General features: G+C 39.2%; 2 protein-coding genes across 4 annotated transcripts in view; both read left to right on the forward strand.

Annotated features, from left to right (window-relative positions):
- Positions 1-9,279, forward strand: part of PMS2 (PMS1 homolog 2, mismatch repair system component) — a 33,095-nt gene extending 23,816 nt beyond the window's left edge. The window contains exons 12-15 of the mRNA XM_063428871.1: positions 554-721; positions 4,497-4,597; positions 7,147-7,316; positions 8,931-9,279. Coding sequence (XP_063284941.1) covers positions 554-721; positions 4,497-4,597; positions 7,147-7,316; positions 8,931-9,074 — 583 coding nt within the window. The 3' untranslated portion in view covers positions 9,075-9,279. The remainder of the gene's footprint in view (positions 1-553; positions 722-4,496; positions 4,598-7,146; positions 7,317-8,930) is intronic.
- A 3,441-nt stretch (positions 9,280-12,720) lies between these two features.
- The window catches only part of USP42 (ubiquitin specific peptidase 42), a 34,858-nt gene continuing 32,042 nt past the window's right edge, over positions 12,721-15,536 (forward strand). For 2 of the 3 annotated variants that reach the window (XM_063430350.1, XM_063430352.1), the window contains exon 1: positions 12,721-12,811. The gene's annotated coding sequence lies outside the window, so the exon portion shown is untranslated. The remainder of the gene's footprint in view (positions 12,812-15,536) is intronic. The other variant, XM_063430351.1, reaches the window with a different exon arrangement.

Raw genomic sequence — 15,536 nt, forward strand, 5'->3', positions numbered from 1 at the left:
CTGCATTGCATGGTTTATCTCCGCAGATCAACAGAAGCTCCAAAGTAAATACTTCCTGTTCTCCTGTAGCTGTATTGGAAAAGTAGAGCTACGCTCAGTGGACCCCCAAGTAAAGAGGTCAAACCCTGCACCGCCGAGCTTGGATAAATGCAGACAGTTATTGGCTTTAATGGAGGTTGTCAAAAGTACGCTTCAGACCCAACATAAGCTGTCAAACCGTTTGCAAACGCTTACACTACTTACATACATGGCAGTGGTTATGGTGATTTCCTTACAATTCCATGAAATACAAGATTATTTTATTTTGGCTACCAAACGATTATCTGGCAACTGATAATGGTGAAAATCCAAATGCTTGAATTTAATTTTATATTTTTCACTAATTTTGTATTCTGTTTGCCATCATATTTCTAAACCTCTGCACTGTTTTCTTTCGTTTAGATTTTGTATAGCATATCATTATGGATAATTCTAGTTTTATACAGTGTTTTACTGATTTTAGGGAAATCGGAAATGCATCGCCTTCTAACTGTCTGACTTCTTAACTTCGTAGTAAAGAAATGTTTGCAAAAATGGAAATCATCGGCCAGTTCAATTTGGGATTTATAATAACCAAGATGGACTCCGACATATTCATAATTGATCAACACGCAACAGATGAGAAATACAACTTTGAGATTTTGCAGCAGACTACAGTTTTACAAGGACAGAGACTTATTGCGTAAGTTACAGTTGGTTTTGTACTGGGTACTTAACCTTGCTTTTTAAAGTAGAGATTGCACAGTGATGTACTATTGGCGGTGCAGCTTAAGTTCTGACCCATAATGTATTGACCCAAAATGTATTTGGGACACAAACTGATGAGCGTTATATAGAAGGTACCGTCCTTCTGTACATAAAATTCATACACTACAGGAAATCGTAGCGCTGTACAATGGGTGGACTAACAGACATGTATTTGTAACCAGAGAAGTTGGATGCACAGGTACAGAAGGATTGAGGGCCCTGCTCAATGAGCTTACATGCTAGAGGGAGTGGGGTAAAATGACACAAAAGTTAAGGGTAGGTTGCTAGGATAGTATTTATTGAGGGCTTAGTGTTTTGTTTTGATGACAGTTTCAGGAGATGAACCAGGTTGCGGGGAGGGAAAGCTGTTCACCGCTTTCCTAAAGAAGTATGTTTTCAAAGATATTTTTTTTTTAAGGAGTGGAGATTGGTTGAAAATCTAACAGAGGGGGGGGGGGATGTCCAGACTTTCCAGGAGGCCCTGGACCTCCCACAAACCCCCATCTTAGACTGGACCAACTGCCCGGTAAACGAACGCGCCACAGGCAGACCAAGCCGCCGCGACATCCAGCAGGAACCGAACACCGACTTTGCTCCTCTTCAGCAAGCGGAACCGGAGGAATAGGGAGGGTACTGCCCATCTACCTCCCCAAGTCGACCAGCACCTACCTTGAACCTGTGACCCGAAGGACCCAACCTGCCTGAGACACAACCGTAGAAACTCCTCATCCAGAGACTTTACTCCACTCTACTGGTGCCAAAGATGGCACACACAACCCCTGCAAACCATCAACCCTAATTACTACCGCACATACACCTTTACAGTGGGGGCATAAGAGCCCTCTCCTCTTCTCTTTTACCACTGGGGTTGGACTGTTTTGTGTTTTTTTTGTTTTTGTTTTTTATTTGACTCTTCTTCCTCCTCTCCTGCGCAACGGCAACACGCCTGGAAGACAACCCACGACCGTCCGCGAGGATCATCCAGCTCCCTACGGGCAAACATGCTTCACCACCATGAAGGCCAACTAGCCCACTGAACGTCTAAGTCATACTCACCACCTCACACATAAACCGCCTGACACGAGTCTGGATTCGCCTCCCCACGATGGGCTGGAATACTGCCCCTTACCGAACATGCTCCACCATCCCCCCCAACGATGCACCTTTCCCATACTTCACTAGATACTGGGAAAAAGACCTAGGACACAAACTCACCGGGGAACAATGGACCACTGTGTTCACACTTATACATAAGGCCTCCATACCTCACACTGGTACAACACACCAGAGAAACTATCGGTTATGAAAGCCACCCGCGAACCGGAATGCTGGAGATGTGGGAGAGAATTGGGAACACTCTTCCATATTAGGTGGACCTGCCCACTCATCAAACCCTTCTGGAAAGAAATCCACATAACCCTGGAGACCGTAACGGAAGCGAACCTACAACTCACACCTGAAACCTACCTCCTCCAACTGACCCCAATCCCCATGAGCAAATTCAAAACAAATTTGAGACACTGGAAACGTACCACGGCCCCGACGATGAGACAGTGGATGACCAGAGTGGAGGACATCAGATGTATTGAGGAGCTCGTCCTCTCAGCGGCGGGACGTATACAGAGATATCACGACACCTGGTACCACTGGCTAAGGTGGCTTGGCTCCGCCCGACCGCCGACCCCGGGCCGGGGGCGGGGAGAGCTGGAGTGAGACCGGGACACGGACCCCCCCTAGCCCACCCCCACCCCGCCACTCCGCCACTCCTTACCCTGCTCACCTTAAACCCATCCACCCCTCCTTACCCTTTTCCCTCCCTACTTTTCCCCCGCCCTCCTCAGGCTGGCTCTGACCACACACAGCCCGCCAGGGACGAAGCAACGCCGAGACAAGTAATTGCACAAGACAACCGACGCACCAAGATACACACACACACACACACACACACACTTCCCCCCTCCCCCCCACCTTTTCCCCCGGGACATAGGAAGGATGCACACAACTACACTAACCCCCGGAGACACAACTACGCCACTCAACACACACACACACACGTGACAACACCCCAGAGACGGCCCCCCCACCACATGCTAACTGACTGCCAATCCCCTACCGCCCTCCTTGCCCCTGAACGATAGGCCCCAAGCGGCCTCACCGAAACCTCATTAAAAGACCAACCCCGCTGCTCGCAAGGGCTGCGAACCACAACTTGACCCCACTGAGTAACATAACCTCATAAATATCTTATCAACTGGAAAAACCTCTCTTAGCAACCGATGTTAGACATGTAATTTACTATGTATGCACAGTACGCTCTCAACCTGTTATTGCATTGTATACCATACTGAACTTCGTGTCACTGTACTCGGACATCTGTGTGATCACACCCACCTGTAACTATTGCATGACCTTAATAAAACCTCTGAATGAAAAAAAAAAAAAGAAAATCTAACAGAGATGGGATGGGCGTTCCATAGGAACGGTCCAGTCCTAGAGAAGTCTTTAAGGCAAGCATCAGAGGTAGGAGTACGAACAGAGGTTAGACGTAGGTCTCCGGCAGAGCGTAGGGGCCTAGATGGGACATATTTGTGTATTAGTGAGGATAAGTAGGTCGGAGCAGCATTGTGTAGAGATTTGTAAGCAAGTATCAGGATCTTAAATTGAGTCCTATATTTTATGGGAAGCCAATGTAGGGATTGACAAAGGGGGGAGGCGTGGGAGGTGCGTGCGGACGTATTGAATTAGTTTTTCTTTTGAAGAGGAAAGAGCCAGACTGTAGGAGCGCAGCATAAATTTATAGTGGAGGAAGTCAGACGCAGAGTGAGACTTTCTCCAGCAGCCTTCAGCAGTTCTGGAACATTTTTTGAGGTATCGGGTCAGCTTGGTGTGCCAGGGTGTTTAGTGCGTTTAAGTGTAGGAGGTGCCATGAGAGAGGAGAGAGTGGAGTTGTAAAGGGAGATTGCAGTTTTAGGGCCGGTGAGATTTGAGATGGGTGAAAGGAGACTTTGGAGGTTGGTGAAGAATTGCTGTAGGTCAAGACAATGGAGGTTTCTTCAAGACTGATGTTGTGAGGGTGGTGTACTTTGGGTACAGGGTATGCAGATGTCAATGGACAGCAGATTGTGGTCAGATGGAAATCGAAGGAAATTGAACATTTCAGAGATTAGAGGTGGTACAGAGTTTGGTAAAGATGAGGTCAAGAGTGTTTCCTGCTCTATGAGTTGATGAATTAGACCACTGTGTGAGTCCAACGGAGGAGGTTACAGAGAGCAGACGAGAGGCATCATGACATGGTTATGGTATTAGGAGTGCCCTCCTACATCCCTGACAGCTGGAATCTCTCTGCCTGAGTTAAGCCCTGTGGTGCAATCTTCGCAATGGCTTTGCTCTCCGTACTGGAAGAAGAGCGGGCTCCCAACAGACCCAAAGTAAGAAGTGAAATCGTTCGCAAAAGGTTTGGCTGCGTACAGTGGGAGAAGCACCAGTGGGAGTTGTTGTGGTTATGGTGCTTGGAGTGTTTCTTAAATATTGGGCCTTCCTCCATTTTTACAATGTCTGTTCATGATCAATCAAGATCACTGAGCATTTGCAGCAAAAAATAAACTCTCTCTCCACTGAGAAACATGGGACTTATCTAAATATTATCCTTTTAAAAGTGGAATTATTGTACCTCCTATAAATGTATAATTGTTATTTCTATGTGTTTCCAGGCCACAGACCTTGAGCTTAACGGCTGTGAATGAATGTGTTCTTATGGACAACCTAGAAATATTCAAGAAGAATGGATTTGATTTCATATTTGATGAAAATGGTAAGTATAGAATGGATTACCTAGCTCACCCTAAACTCCAAGTTGTTATTCACTTAACTGTGACTTGTAGTAAATTATATAGATAAATAGTAATACAGGCTGAACAAACTCAAACTTATGGAGTTCAGCATTTGATGCTGACCTAAAAAAAGTGGAAAACATTTTTTTAAGTGATTTCCAATTCAGCCACAAAATGAGTAAAAATAAATACATTCTGTACAGTGGCAGTCTCATAGAAACAACAACTTGTTACCCCACATATTAACTATTATATTTTTAAATCCAAAATCAACTTCATAAATCACACGTTTCCAGCTTTGATAAACAAACGGATCCATGGTTGTAATACTCGTGCACAACAAATGAGGATAATCTGACTATTTGTTTATTTTCTGTTGATTTCTTATTTTTATTATTGTTTTCATTTATTTTATTTATTAATCTGGGATTTATGTTTATGACCATAGCCTCAATTTTTTATATTTTCTTGAATAAGCTTGTCAAATGATTTAATATGTTTTGATAAACTTTTAGAATGATTTAATATTATGAAAACTTGTTCAATATTTAATGGTGTTATATTGATATATTTTTAAATAAGAAGTTATTATAATTTTTTTAATATAATAGAAAAAGTAATTTCATTATCCAAAAATATTAAATAATTTAAAAAGCTTGTCTAATAATGTTAAATTGAGAGCCACTGGTAGAATTTTGGATCGCTGAGTCCTTGGTTTTCATGTGCCTTGGATTTGCACTTTTGTACTTTGAGATGCTGTAATAAAGATGGAGGCGAGTGAAATTTGACCTCATTCCATTAAAGATTCATTGTGGTTGCCTTCATCCCAACGTCCTAAGGTGGTAGACTTGTTTCCCTCCACTGAATTAAACCTTAAAATGTGGAACCTTTTATTCAGAAAAATTTGACCACCTGCTATATGGTCAAGGGCTACACCATTATCAGCTATACATTATGCTCTACCTGAATTGAATGTAGATTACTGGGTCTCTCATTTGATTGTCCATATTGATAATTTATTTTCCTCCAATAGCCTTCTGATCAACTAAAAGAAAAAATGAAGTGTCATGATTTTGTGCAGTTTAGATAGGAGACTTATGCCAGGGGTGACTTCAGGTACTTTATGAGTCATTTTAGACATATTATGAAACTTAAGAGAAAGCAGTGGAAGGATTGAGTAGGTTAGTGTTAGGAGCAGGTTTGAAGCTAAGTCTGGAGCAGGTTCACAGGAGCCAGGATATGAAGTGGTACAGGTAAATCACCAACTTCAACTTGTGAGCAGGGTGTAGCCTTATGAAGCCTCTTCATTAGTCCAGGCAGGTGAGGATGATAAGGTGATTGAGGACACTAGCGGCTAGGGAGGCCACTAGTGGTGGAGAGCTGTAACTTCTTAAAGGAACATAAATAAATGAAGATAAAATCATAGTTGTCAGGATACGATCCTGACATTAAGTTTAATTGATGCCCAAACACATGAGAGACTTGTGACAATAATTAGTGAACATTTCACTTTTTCCGATCAGCATCCAAAGTTGTTGAAATTGGATATGACAAAACTAGAAGAAATTTATTCAGTGGATCCTGTTCGGAAAAAAGCATCTCCATGTGTTATAATATTTTTGCAGGTGACATGTATGATAAATTGAACTACAGGTTAAAGTGGGAGGGTGAAGTGGGTGGGATATACACCGTAGAGGAGTGGAATAATTTCTTATCATTAAAAGGTATCACTCAATGCACAAATCATTTGAAATCCCATTACAAATTAATTTATCGATGGTATCTAACCCCTTCTAAACTTTTTAACTTAAATGTTAGAGAAAACAATAAATGTTGGAGAAACTACGGTCATACTGGTCCATTGTTCCACTTCTATTTGTGTCGCAAAATTAAATCTTATTGGCTGAAAATTCTCAAATGAATCAAATATTAAAATTCGATGTAGTTTTATCCCTGTGTCTTTGTCTCTTTAGGCAAATTCCTTCTAACCTGCCTAGATATAAACAAATTATACTAGGCCATCTTTTAATCTCGTCAAATTCCATCATCTCTCAAATCTGGATATCACCCACTATACCACCGGTTGGTGAAGTCTTATCTGTAGTATTTGAAAATAAAAGATGTGAATTAGCTTTCCGTGAACCATCTACCTTCACAAACTATACTGCAGCATAAATGGTCCATGTGGGAAGATGGTGTGAAAAAAAGAATTCGGACTTTAACCATTTCACATCTGTACATACTTTTTTTTTACCTCATTTATATAGGAAACAATAATTTGTATGTGTATTTTACTTATTTATCAGTTTTATTTGACAACAGTTCATACATTATTGTATTTGGTAAAAAAAAAAAAAAAAAAAACACACAAAAAACCCCATTAATAAATATATTAGATGAGATGCTGTAATACCTGTGGTCTGCTATAAAGAAAGATCTATTGAAATAATAACAATAAGCTATTGGATTTGTTTAACATTTATAAAACTTGGACAGCGACATTCAGAATCATTATTTTATTGTATTACAGCACCTGTCATGGAACGGGTCAAGTTAATTTCTCTACCGACAAGCAAAAACTGGACTTTTGGCCAACAGGATATAGACGAGCTGATCTTCATGCTGAGTGACTCTCCGGGAGTTATGTGCAGACCATCGAGAGTAAGGCAAATGTTTGCCTCTCGTGCCTGTAGGAAGTCTGTAAGTAAACAGTTTGTTTTTATGAATTAACATAAAAAATACACAAAATTACCAACGAAGTATCTCTAACAAAACAGATCTAACTAAGTATCTCTAACAAAAGAGATATCAAGTCTGATGAAGTTAAGAATGATGCTTTGCAACATGTGCATCGGTTAACCGTTAAGATATAAAAAATTAATAAAGTAACTAAACATCTTTAATAGTGTTACTTATTGTTGCTCAAGTCCTTCACTACAGCAGTCTGTATAAAAAAGAAAAATGTCCTCCCTTAGAATTTATTCAATGTGTCTATAACACTCTTAATTCCTTGACATGTATGGATGTTTTTATAGATTTTAATGTGCATTTTAGTTATTTAAGAGAGACACTGTCACGGGTAGCAAGGTCTTTTAGTGTCCCTTGGTCACCGCTTCTCTAGACCTTCGCTAGTCCTGGATTGTGCTACAGAATACAGTGATTATAGCCCTCTGGAACCTTGTAAAACTCCCCAATATAATGGACAAGACCGTCGTATTGGGTAAAACAAGAGATCTGTTTATTTCAGAGAAAAAACATGTATATATATTCCCCTACACACAACAGGGGTCTCTAGCCAGAACAATGAAAACCACTCCCTGGTGTCTTGGTGCCTGGGACATAATTAGGTCAAGACATGATAATTTAATTTCTTGCTGGACACCAAGACACACGGCACAATACCTTTTACATAATATAATTAACACAATCGCTTTCACCCAGCTCAACATTTTACATAATAACTCAACATTAACACAATGTAGCCCACATCCTATATATCATTTTAAAGTCTGCGACAAGGCCCATAGGCTGTGGGCAGGAGGCTAGCTGTTATGCCTCTCCAGCAGGCTGTGGCACGGGAGCTTCCATGACACACACAATGCACCAAAACCACTTCTACTTTCTTGTATGAGTTATGGCATTAAGAAAATATTCATAAAAATTCCCTTGAGTTTTTTATTTGCTTTTCAGTCTGCAGTACCCAGTACCCACCTCTTACCCACAGACAAAATGTGGGTTAATCATAGCAAGTACTTGTATTGCATGAACATCACTCTACTTAATCTCCTAGATACAGCCTCGAGTTTATCTTTTTCTTTATTAAGGCACCATAACAACTTTGCAATCCCTTAGAGCTGTTATTCAGGCAGCCAGACTTCTCAATTCCAGGCTATCTGGGTCAATTTTGTCCAGGTTGGACGTGTGGGGTACACGCACAGCTTGGACCAATTTATCTCTCTCCTCCCTTCTAATCATAATGTAAAAGCTTGATTCGGGCTCTGTTAACTGATTGCAGCAGTTGTATGGCTCCTATAAGTTAAAGGGACTCTCCAGTGCCAGGAAAACATATCCCTCCCACCCCCATCCCATGTTGCTGAAGGGGTTAAAACCCCATTCAGTGACTTACCTGATTCTAGCGCCGATGTCACTCAGCGCTGGGTCAGGCTCTGCCCACACTCCTCCCCCGCCTACGTCAGCCGGCGGGAGAAACCTAATGCGCATTTCCCAGTCTTTAAGTTTATGCCTAAAAAGTGTTTATTCTTAATTCTAGTTGTGTAGGTATAACCATGGTAACATGCTATTTTCATTGCACAGGTGATGATCGGAACAGCTTTAAATGTTCATGAAATGAGGAAACTTGTGACTCACATGGGTGAAATCGAGCATCCTTGGAACTGCCCGCATGGACGACCAACTATGAGACACATTGCTTCTTTAGACATGATTTCTCAGGACTGACCTATTTATTTTTATACTTTTTCTACCCTTTTCTTCACTGGCACTATTAGTGTGATGTATTTTAAGAAGGATTTGAACATCCTATATAAATGTTATACAATGTGTATGTTCTATATTTACAATAGGGTTAGTTTTAATTCAATGTAACATGTCTTGGATGCAGGAACAGCCTTGATCTCTTTGTATAATGCAGCTCAAAGAATGTTTGGAGTTTTTTTTTTTTTTATACATTTTAATTTCCTAAAATAAAAAAAAATGCTTTAAAAGTACAGTTTAGTTTTTATTGCTTATATTAATATATCTAATTTTATATTAAAATAACGGTGAGGCTCATTATTTTATTTAAAATTGCTTAATTGTTCTGTATCATTTATATCACATGATTTATATATTTTTTTTAATTGGGGTTAGTACTTGGTTTAGGGTTTGTTGCCCAATATTGGAGGCTGTTACACTCCCGCAGAGCACATGTCGCTATCATCACAGCCCCATTTCCCAGTGATAATATGCCAAGATAACGACTGGGGAAACAGAATTCAGCTTTTTCTGTCTCCTCGGCTCCTCTATATCGTTATTGGAAGACAGTGGACTAGTTTCTACATCCTGGGAGGTCCAGCTCATCTCGGTGATGTCGTCTCTGGCTATGCAGTATATGATTTAACTAGATGATCGTCTATTAAAATAATGAGCAGATAATGTTGTCTATATAATCTGTACAATCAATCTATAATTTAAAATATATCTACAATTGTAATGCTTTCTTGCAAAGGGGCAAGTGGAAATTGAGTCCTGGCCAGCGAATTTTAGAGGGGACAAGGGAGGTTAACAGGGACTTTTGAGGCTGCACAACCGGAGTTCCTATCAGTGTAATGAATCAAAGTCACATCAAGCGGAACTTTTTTTTTTTTTTTTTAAACATGGAACCGCTTCCTGGAGGCTTGTGTGTTCTAATAATAATAATAATAATAGTATTATAATGTGTTATAATATAAGCCCGGCTCTGCTCTCCATACACAACAGGGATGAGCGGATGAGCTCCCACCATGCACACATTTACATACACTCCCGCTTTCACTAACCCACCGCACAAATATAAGCCTGTATATTTATTTATTTTTAGCAATGTGTGTATGGTAATTCTTGTTGTGTAAGTTGTACTTCCTGTATTTATTCTTAAAATAATTTTTACTATTAAACTATTTGTTTATCGAGATGTATGAGCTGTTTAGTGCTGTGCAGTTATGAGCCAGATTAGTAGTAGTACTGATCAGTAATGAAATGAGTTTTATTGTTGCTCAAAGCACCAGTTTGTTTATATATATATTTATTTTGTGTGTGTGTATATGTGTATAATATATATATAATTTGATTAATACCAGTCTGGTCTCTTGTAATTATGACAGCAACAGGTCAGTTTATTAGTAGAAATTGTGTTAATCCAGTAAAGATGTGGTTTACTATGTGATTTCTGAGCAGTCATTCGTTGTTAATAGGATGGATTATTATATTGTTCACTATAGAATGAGCCAGTTTATTATCATTGTTCACTAATAAGTTGGTATATTAGTATTGTTTGGTTATAATGATGTGGTAAGGAGCCAGGTTATTATCATTATTATTGGATAATTTATTATTATTATTAGTGGATGGGTTTATTATTATTATTATTATTATTATTAGTGGATGGGTTTATTATTATTATTATTATTAGTGGATGGGTTTATTATTATTATTATTATTATTACTAGTGGATGGGTTTGTTATTATTATTATTAGTGGATGGGTTTATTATTATTATTATTATTACTAGTGGATGGGTTTATTATTATTATTAGTGGATGGGTTTATTATTATTATTATTATTATTACTAGTGGATGGGTTTGTTATTATTATTAGTGGATGGGTTTATTATTATTATTATTAGTGGATGGGTTTATTATTATTATTATTACTAGTGGATGGGATTATTATTATTAGTGGATGGGTTTATTATTATTATTAGTGGATGGTTTATTATTAGTGGATGGGTTTATTATTATTATTATTATTATTATTATTATTATTACTAGTGGATGGGTTTGTTATTATTATTATTAGTGGATGGGTTTATTATTATTATAATTAGTGGATGGGTTTATTATTATTATTATTATTAGTGGATGGGTTTATTATTATTATTATTACTAGTGGATGGGTTTATTATTATTATTATTATTAGTGGATGGGTTTATTATTATTATTATTACTAGTGGATGGGTTTATTATTATTATTATTATTAGTGGATGGGTTTATTATTAATGGTTTATTATTAGTGGATGGGTTTATTATTATTATTATTATTATTATTATTATTATTACTAGTGGATGGGTTTATTATTATTAGTGGATGGGTTTTTTATTATTATTATTATTATTATTACTAGTGGATGGGTTTGTTATTATTATTAGTGGATGGGTTTTTTATTATTATTATTATTATTAGTGGATGGGTTTTTTATTATTATTATTATTAGTGGATGGGTTTATTATTATTATTATTATTAGTGGATGGGTTTATTATTATTATTAGTGGATGGTTTATTATTAGTGGATGGGTTTATTATTATTATTATTATTACTAGTGGATGGGTTTATTATTATTAGTGGATGGGTTTTTTATTATTATTATTATTATTATTATTACTAGTGGATGGGTTTATTATTATTATTATTAGTGGATGGGTTTATTATTATTATTATTATTAGTGGATGGTTTATTATTAGTGGATGGGTTTATTATTATTATTATTATTACTAGTGGATGGGTTTATTATTATTATTATTATTAGTGGATGGGTTTATTATTATTATTATTATTAGTGGATGGTTTATTATTAGTGGATGGGTTTATTATTATTATTATTATTACTAGTGGATGGGTTTATTATTATTATTATTATTATTAGTGGATGGTTTATTATTATTATTATTATTACTAGTGGATGGGTTTATTATTATTATTATTATTAGTGGATGGTTTATTATTATTATTATTATTACTAGTGGATGGGTTTATTATTATTAGTGGATGGGTTTTTTATTATTATTATTATTATTATTACTAGTGGATGGGTTTATTATTATTATTATTATTAGTGGATGGTTTATTATTAGTGGATGGGTTTATTATTATTATTATTATTATTACTAGTGGATGGGTTTATTATTATTATTATTATTATTAGTGGATGGTTTATTATTATTATTATTATTACTAGTGGATGGGTTTATTATTATTATTATTATTAGTGGATGATTTATTATTATTATTATTATTACTAGTGGATGGGTTTATTATTATTATTATTATTATTATTATTATTATTAGTGGATGGGTTTTTTATTATTATTATTATTATTAGTGGATGGGTTTTTTATTATTATTATTATTATTATTATTAGTGGATGGGTTTATTATTATTATTATTATTAGTGGATGGGTAATGCAGTTCTATCAGTGAGCAGTGCAGGCCCCGCCCATTCCCAGGCCCCGCCCATTCCCAGGCTGACACAGTGAAGGAGCGGGAATGAGCAGCGTGCCATACTCCGCCCCCGGCGTGGCCCCGCCCTGTTTCCGTGGTAACCCGGATATAGGCGGTGTGCGCAGGATGTCGTAGTTCGGCCGCGATTCCCGGCAGTCGGAGATGGCGGCTGTGGTTCGGCGGGAGCGGGATTAGCGGTGTGGACTGTGAGCAGGTACCCGGGGGGCGCGCTGTGGGGGGAAGGGGCGGGTTACCCGGCATGCAGCTCGCGGTGTCCCGGGCTGTGCCGGTTGTAGGCCCGGGTGGGAGCAGACTGGTACACCGGCCGCTGTTGCTATCGTTACCGGGTTTCTGGCATGCTGTGAGGGGCCGCACTCCTGGCTGGGCCCGGCGCTGCCCTGTCTGAGCCGGGGGACCGGCATGGCACGGGGTGCGACTGGGGATGCAGATACCAGGCAGGACCTGGGAGGACACGCTGTAACAATGTGGGTTACCTTCCTCTCACGGGGGGGCTGCAGCCAGCTGCTGCTCTGCGTTAATGAAGGGGGAGCCAGCTGCTGCTGGGTATGGATGGGGAGGGGGGAGGCAGCTGCGAATGTGCACGGCTAAAGGGGGAGACAGCTGCTGGTGTGTATGGGGGGGAGAGGAGGAAGGGATGAGGCATGGATGTATGGGGGCTGCCATGGATTCAGGTGGGAGGGATTCTGGCATGCATGGGTGCGAAGGGAGGGAAAATTCTGGCATGGATGGATGCAGTGGGGGCTGCAATGGATGCAGGGGGTGGAGGGGGCTGCAATGGATGCAGGGGGTGGAGGGGGCTGCAATGGATGCAGGGGGTGGAGGGGGCTGCAATGGATGCAGGGGGTGGAGGGGGCTGGCATGGATGCAGGGGGGGGCTGGCATGGATGCAGGGGGGGCTGGCATGGATGCAGGGGGTGGAGGAGGCTGGCATGGATGCAGTGGGGGGCTGGCATGGATGCAGGTGGGAGGTGTTTCTGGGATGGATGCAGTGGGGGCTGGCATGGATGCAGGTGGGAGGGGTTTCTGGGATGGATGCAGGAGGGGCGATTCATGGATGGATGCAGGGGCTGGGGGAGGCTGGCATGGATGCTGGGGGGAGGCTGCGGGTGTGCATGGATGCAGGAGGGGAGCAAAGAGAATTGGATTGGTTGAGGGTACTAGCGGTTAAAAACTTTTTATGTGGTTTTGGCCTTTGCTTCTACTTATAGCATCATAGTCTATCGCGGTTTGTTGTATTTACGTTCCCTTTTAGTGTACTAGATTTGTTTTGTGGTCCTTATTTGTGTTAAAGATGTTGTAATGCAGTCAGTGAATTGTGTGGACTTGGCCATCAGATTTACCAAATTTCAAACCAGATTTTCAGCTTTCCTATAATGGTGTAAATTATGCGCTAAATTCCATGAAATAGAAAGTAACTTCAGGCCATGTACAGTTCCTGCTATTTATTATATATAGCATGTATTCTTGAATTTTGGGGTGCAGGTTGAACCAAGTCTCTGCTTCTATGGCTTTCTGTCAGTGAATGCTTAATTTTTTCTTTCTCTTTCTGTAAACTTGAGCTTTGTGAAGATACTAAATCCGTAAAGTCTTTTATTCCATATGTTATATGATGTCTTTATCATACAGGAGTGTGGTGTGTTGGGAGCTTGGTTACAATTGCAGTTTTGTTGGCCTGGCTTTGATTATGCTACACCCATCATTCATGAAATGTACCCTTGGATATCTTTTAAATGTCAAATACTTTATATCTATACGGTATTTTCGGATCTCCATGAATAAATGCATTAATGTAACGCATCATATTGGTCTTACAAACGGATGTTTATTCATTAAAAATAGCTAACAAGTTAATTGCAAGCTTTTGGGTCAAACTGCTGAGAAATATCTAGCATACAACGGTCTGGCATAATATTTTTGGTTAACTACAATTTCTGGTGAAGAGACTAAACATTCTGCAATGCTTGGATGTTGCCAATACTTTGTCAGAAGGGCAGATCTTCTATGGCAGCTGATATGTTCAATTCCAAAACTGTATTGAAGCATATCCGGGACAAATATATGTTTACTGAGTGCCGTTCCAGAATTTATATATAATATAGTTCAGTAGCATAGAATAGATTGAGGATTCCACAACAGAAGTACAAACACCTTCTTGGTTGCCTATGATTTGTGAACATTAGAAATGGTTTGAAATTAATTCCTGACCTGTTGCGGGCTGAATTCTAAACTAGAATGTTGACTTTGCTCTGTAGAAGCAAAAATGTATTGCTGGATTTGTCATTGGTATTCTGTGCACCTGTACCAAATAACTACAATTCAGTATGAAACACAGTTTAAGATGTGTATTCGCAATATGCCCAATTTTGGTAATACCCACTGGTATTTGTCTAAAGACTGAATACAAGGGATGCTCCTGTATAAAGCTGACCTTTCTCTCTATATTTTTATTTATTAAACAGTAGAATTAAAGGAAATCTGTCAAGGATTTTGAATATTCTGTTTAGTTCTGCTCTATTTTCAGAAAATATATGGGGTCTAAAACTGTAGAAGTCTTCATTATGAATGTTGCCCTCTTTTCGCCATTAAACATATGTAGTGCAAGAGGTGAAACAGAGTGGGGTTTTCTGTATAAAGTGTCAGTTCTGAAAAGTGGTGCGAGCATGTAGAATGGGACGAAGTCACTAAACCCAAGACTGCAATTGCCCGGAGGGGACTGCCTTGCAAATATTTCCCATTGAGCTGCATTGGAAAGTCTGCGATTGGACAGCTACAGAAAGCGTGTGTGTTTTGATTGGAGTATATTTTGTTAAATAGTGGTTTATTTTTCTTCTCCATTTGACAGTATATTGATGTTTAGTGTCAAAATGGCAAAAATCCTCCCAGTTAGCTATATTTCCCGTTTGCCAATTCTGGTCCTA

Source organism: Pelobates fuscus, chromosome 8 (assembly GCF_036172605.1).
Source record: "Pelobates fuscus isolate aPelFus1 chromosome 8, aPelFus1.pri, whole genome shotgun sequence".
NCBI lineage: Eukaryota > Metazoa > Chordata > Amphibia > Anura > Pelobatidae > Pelobates > Pelobates fuscus.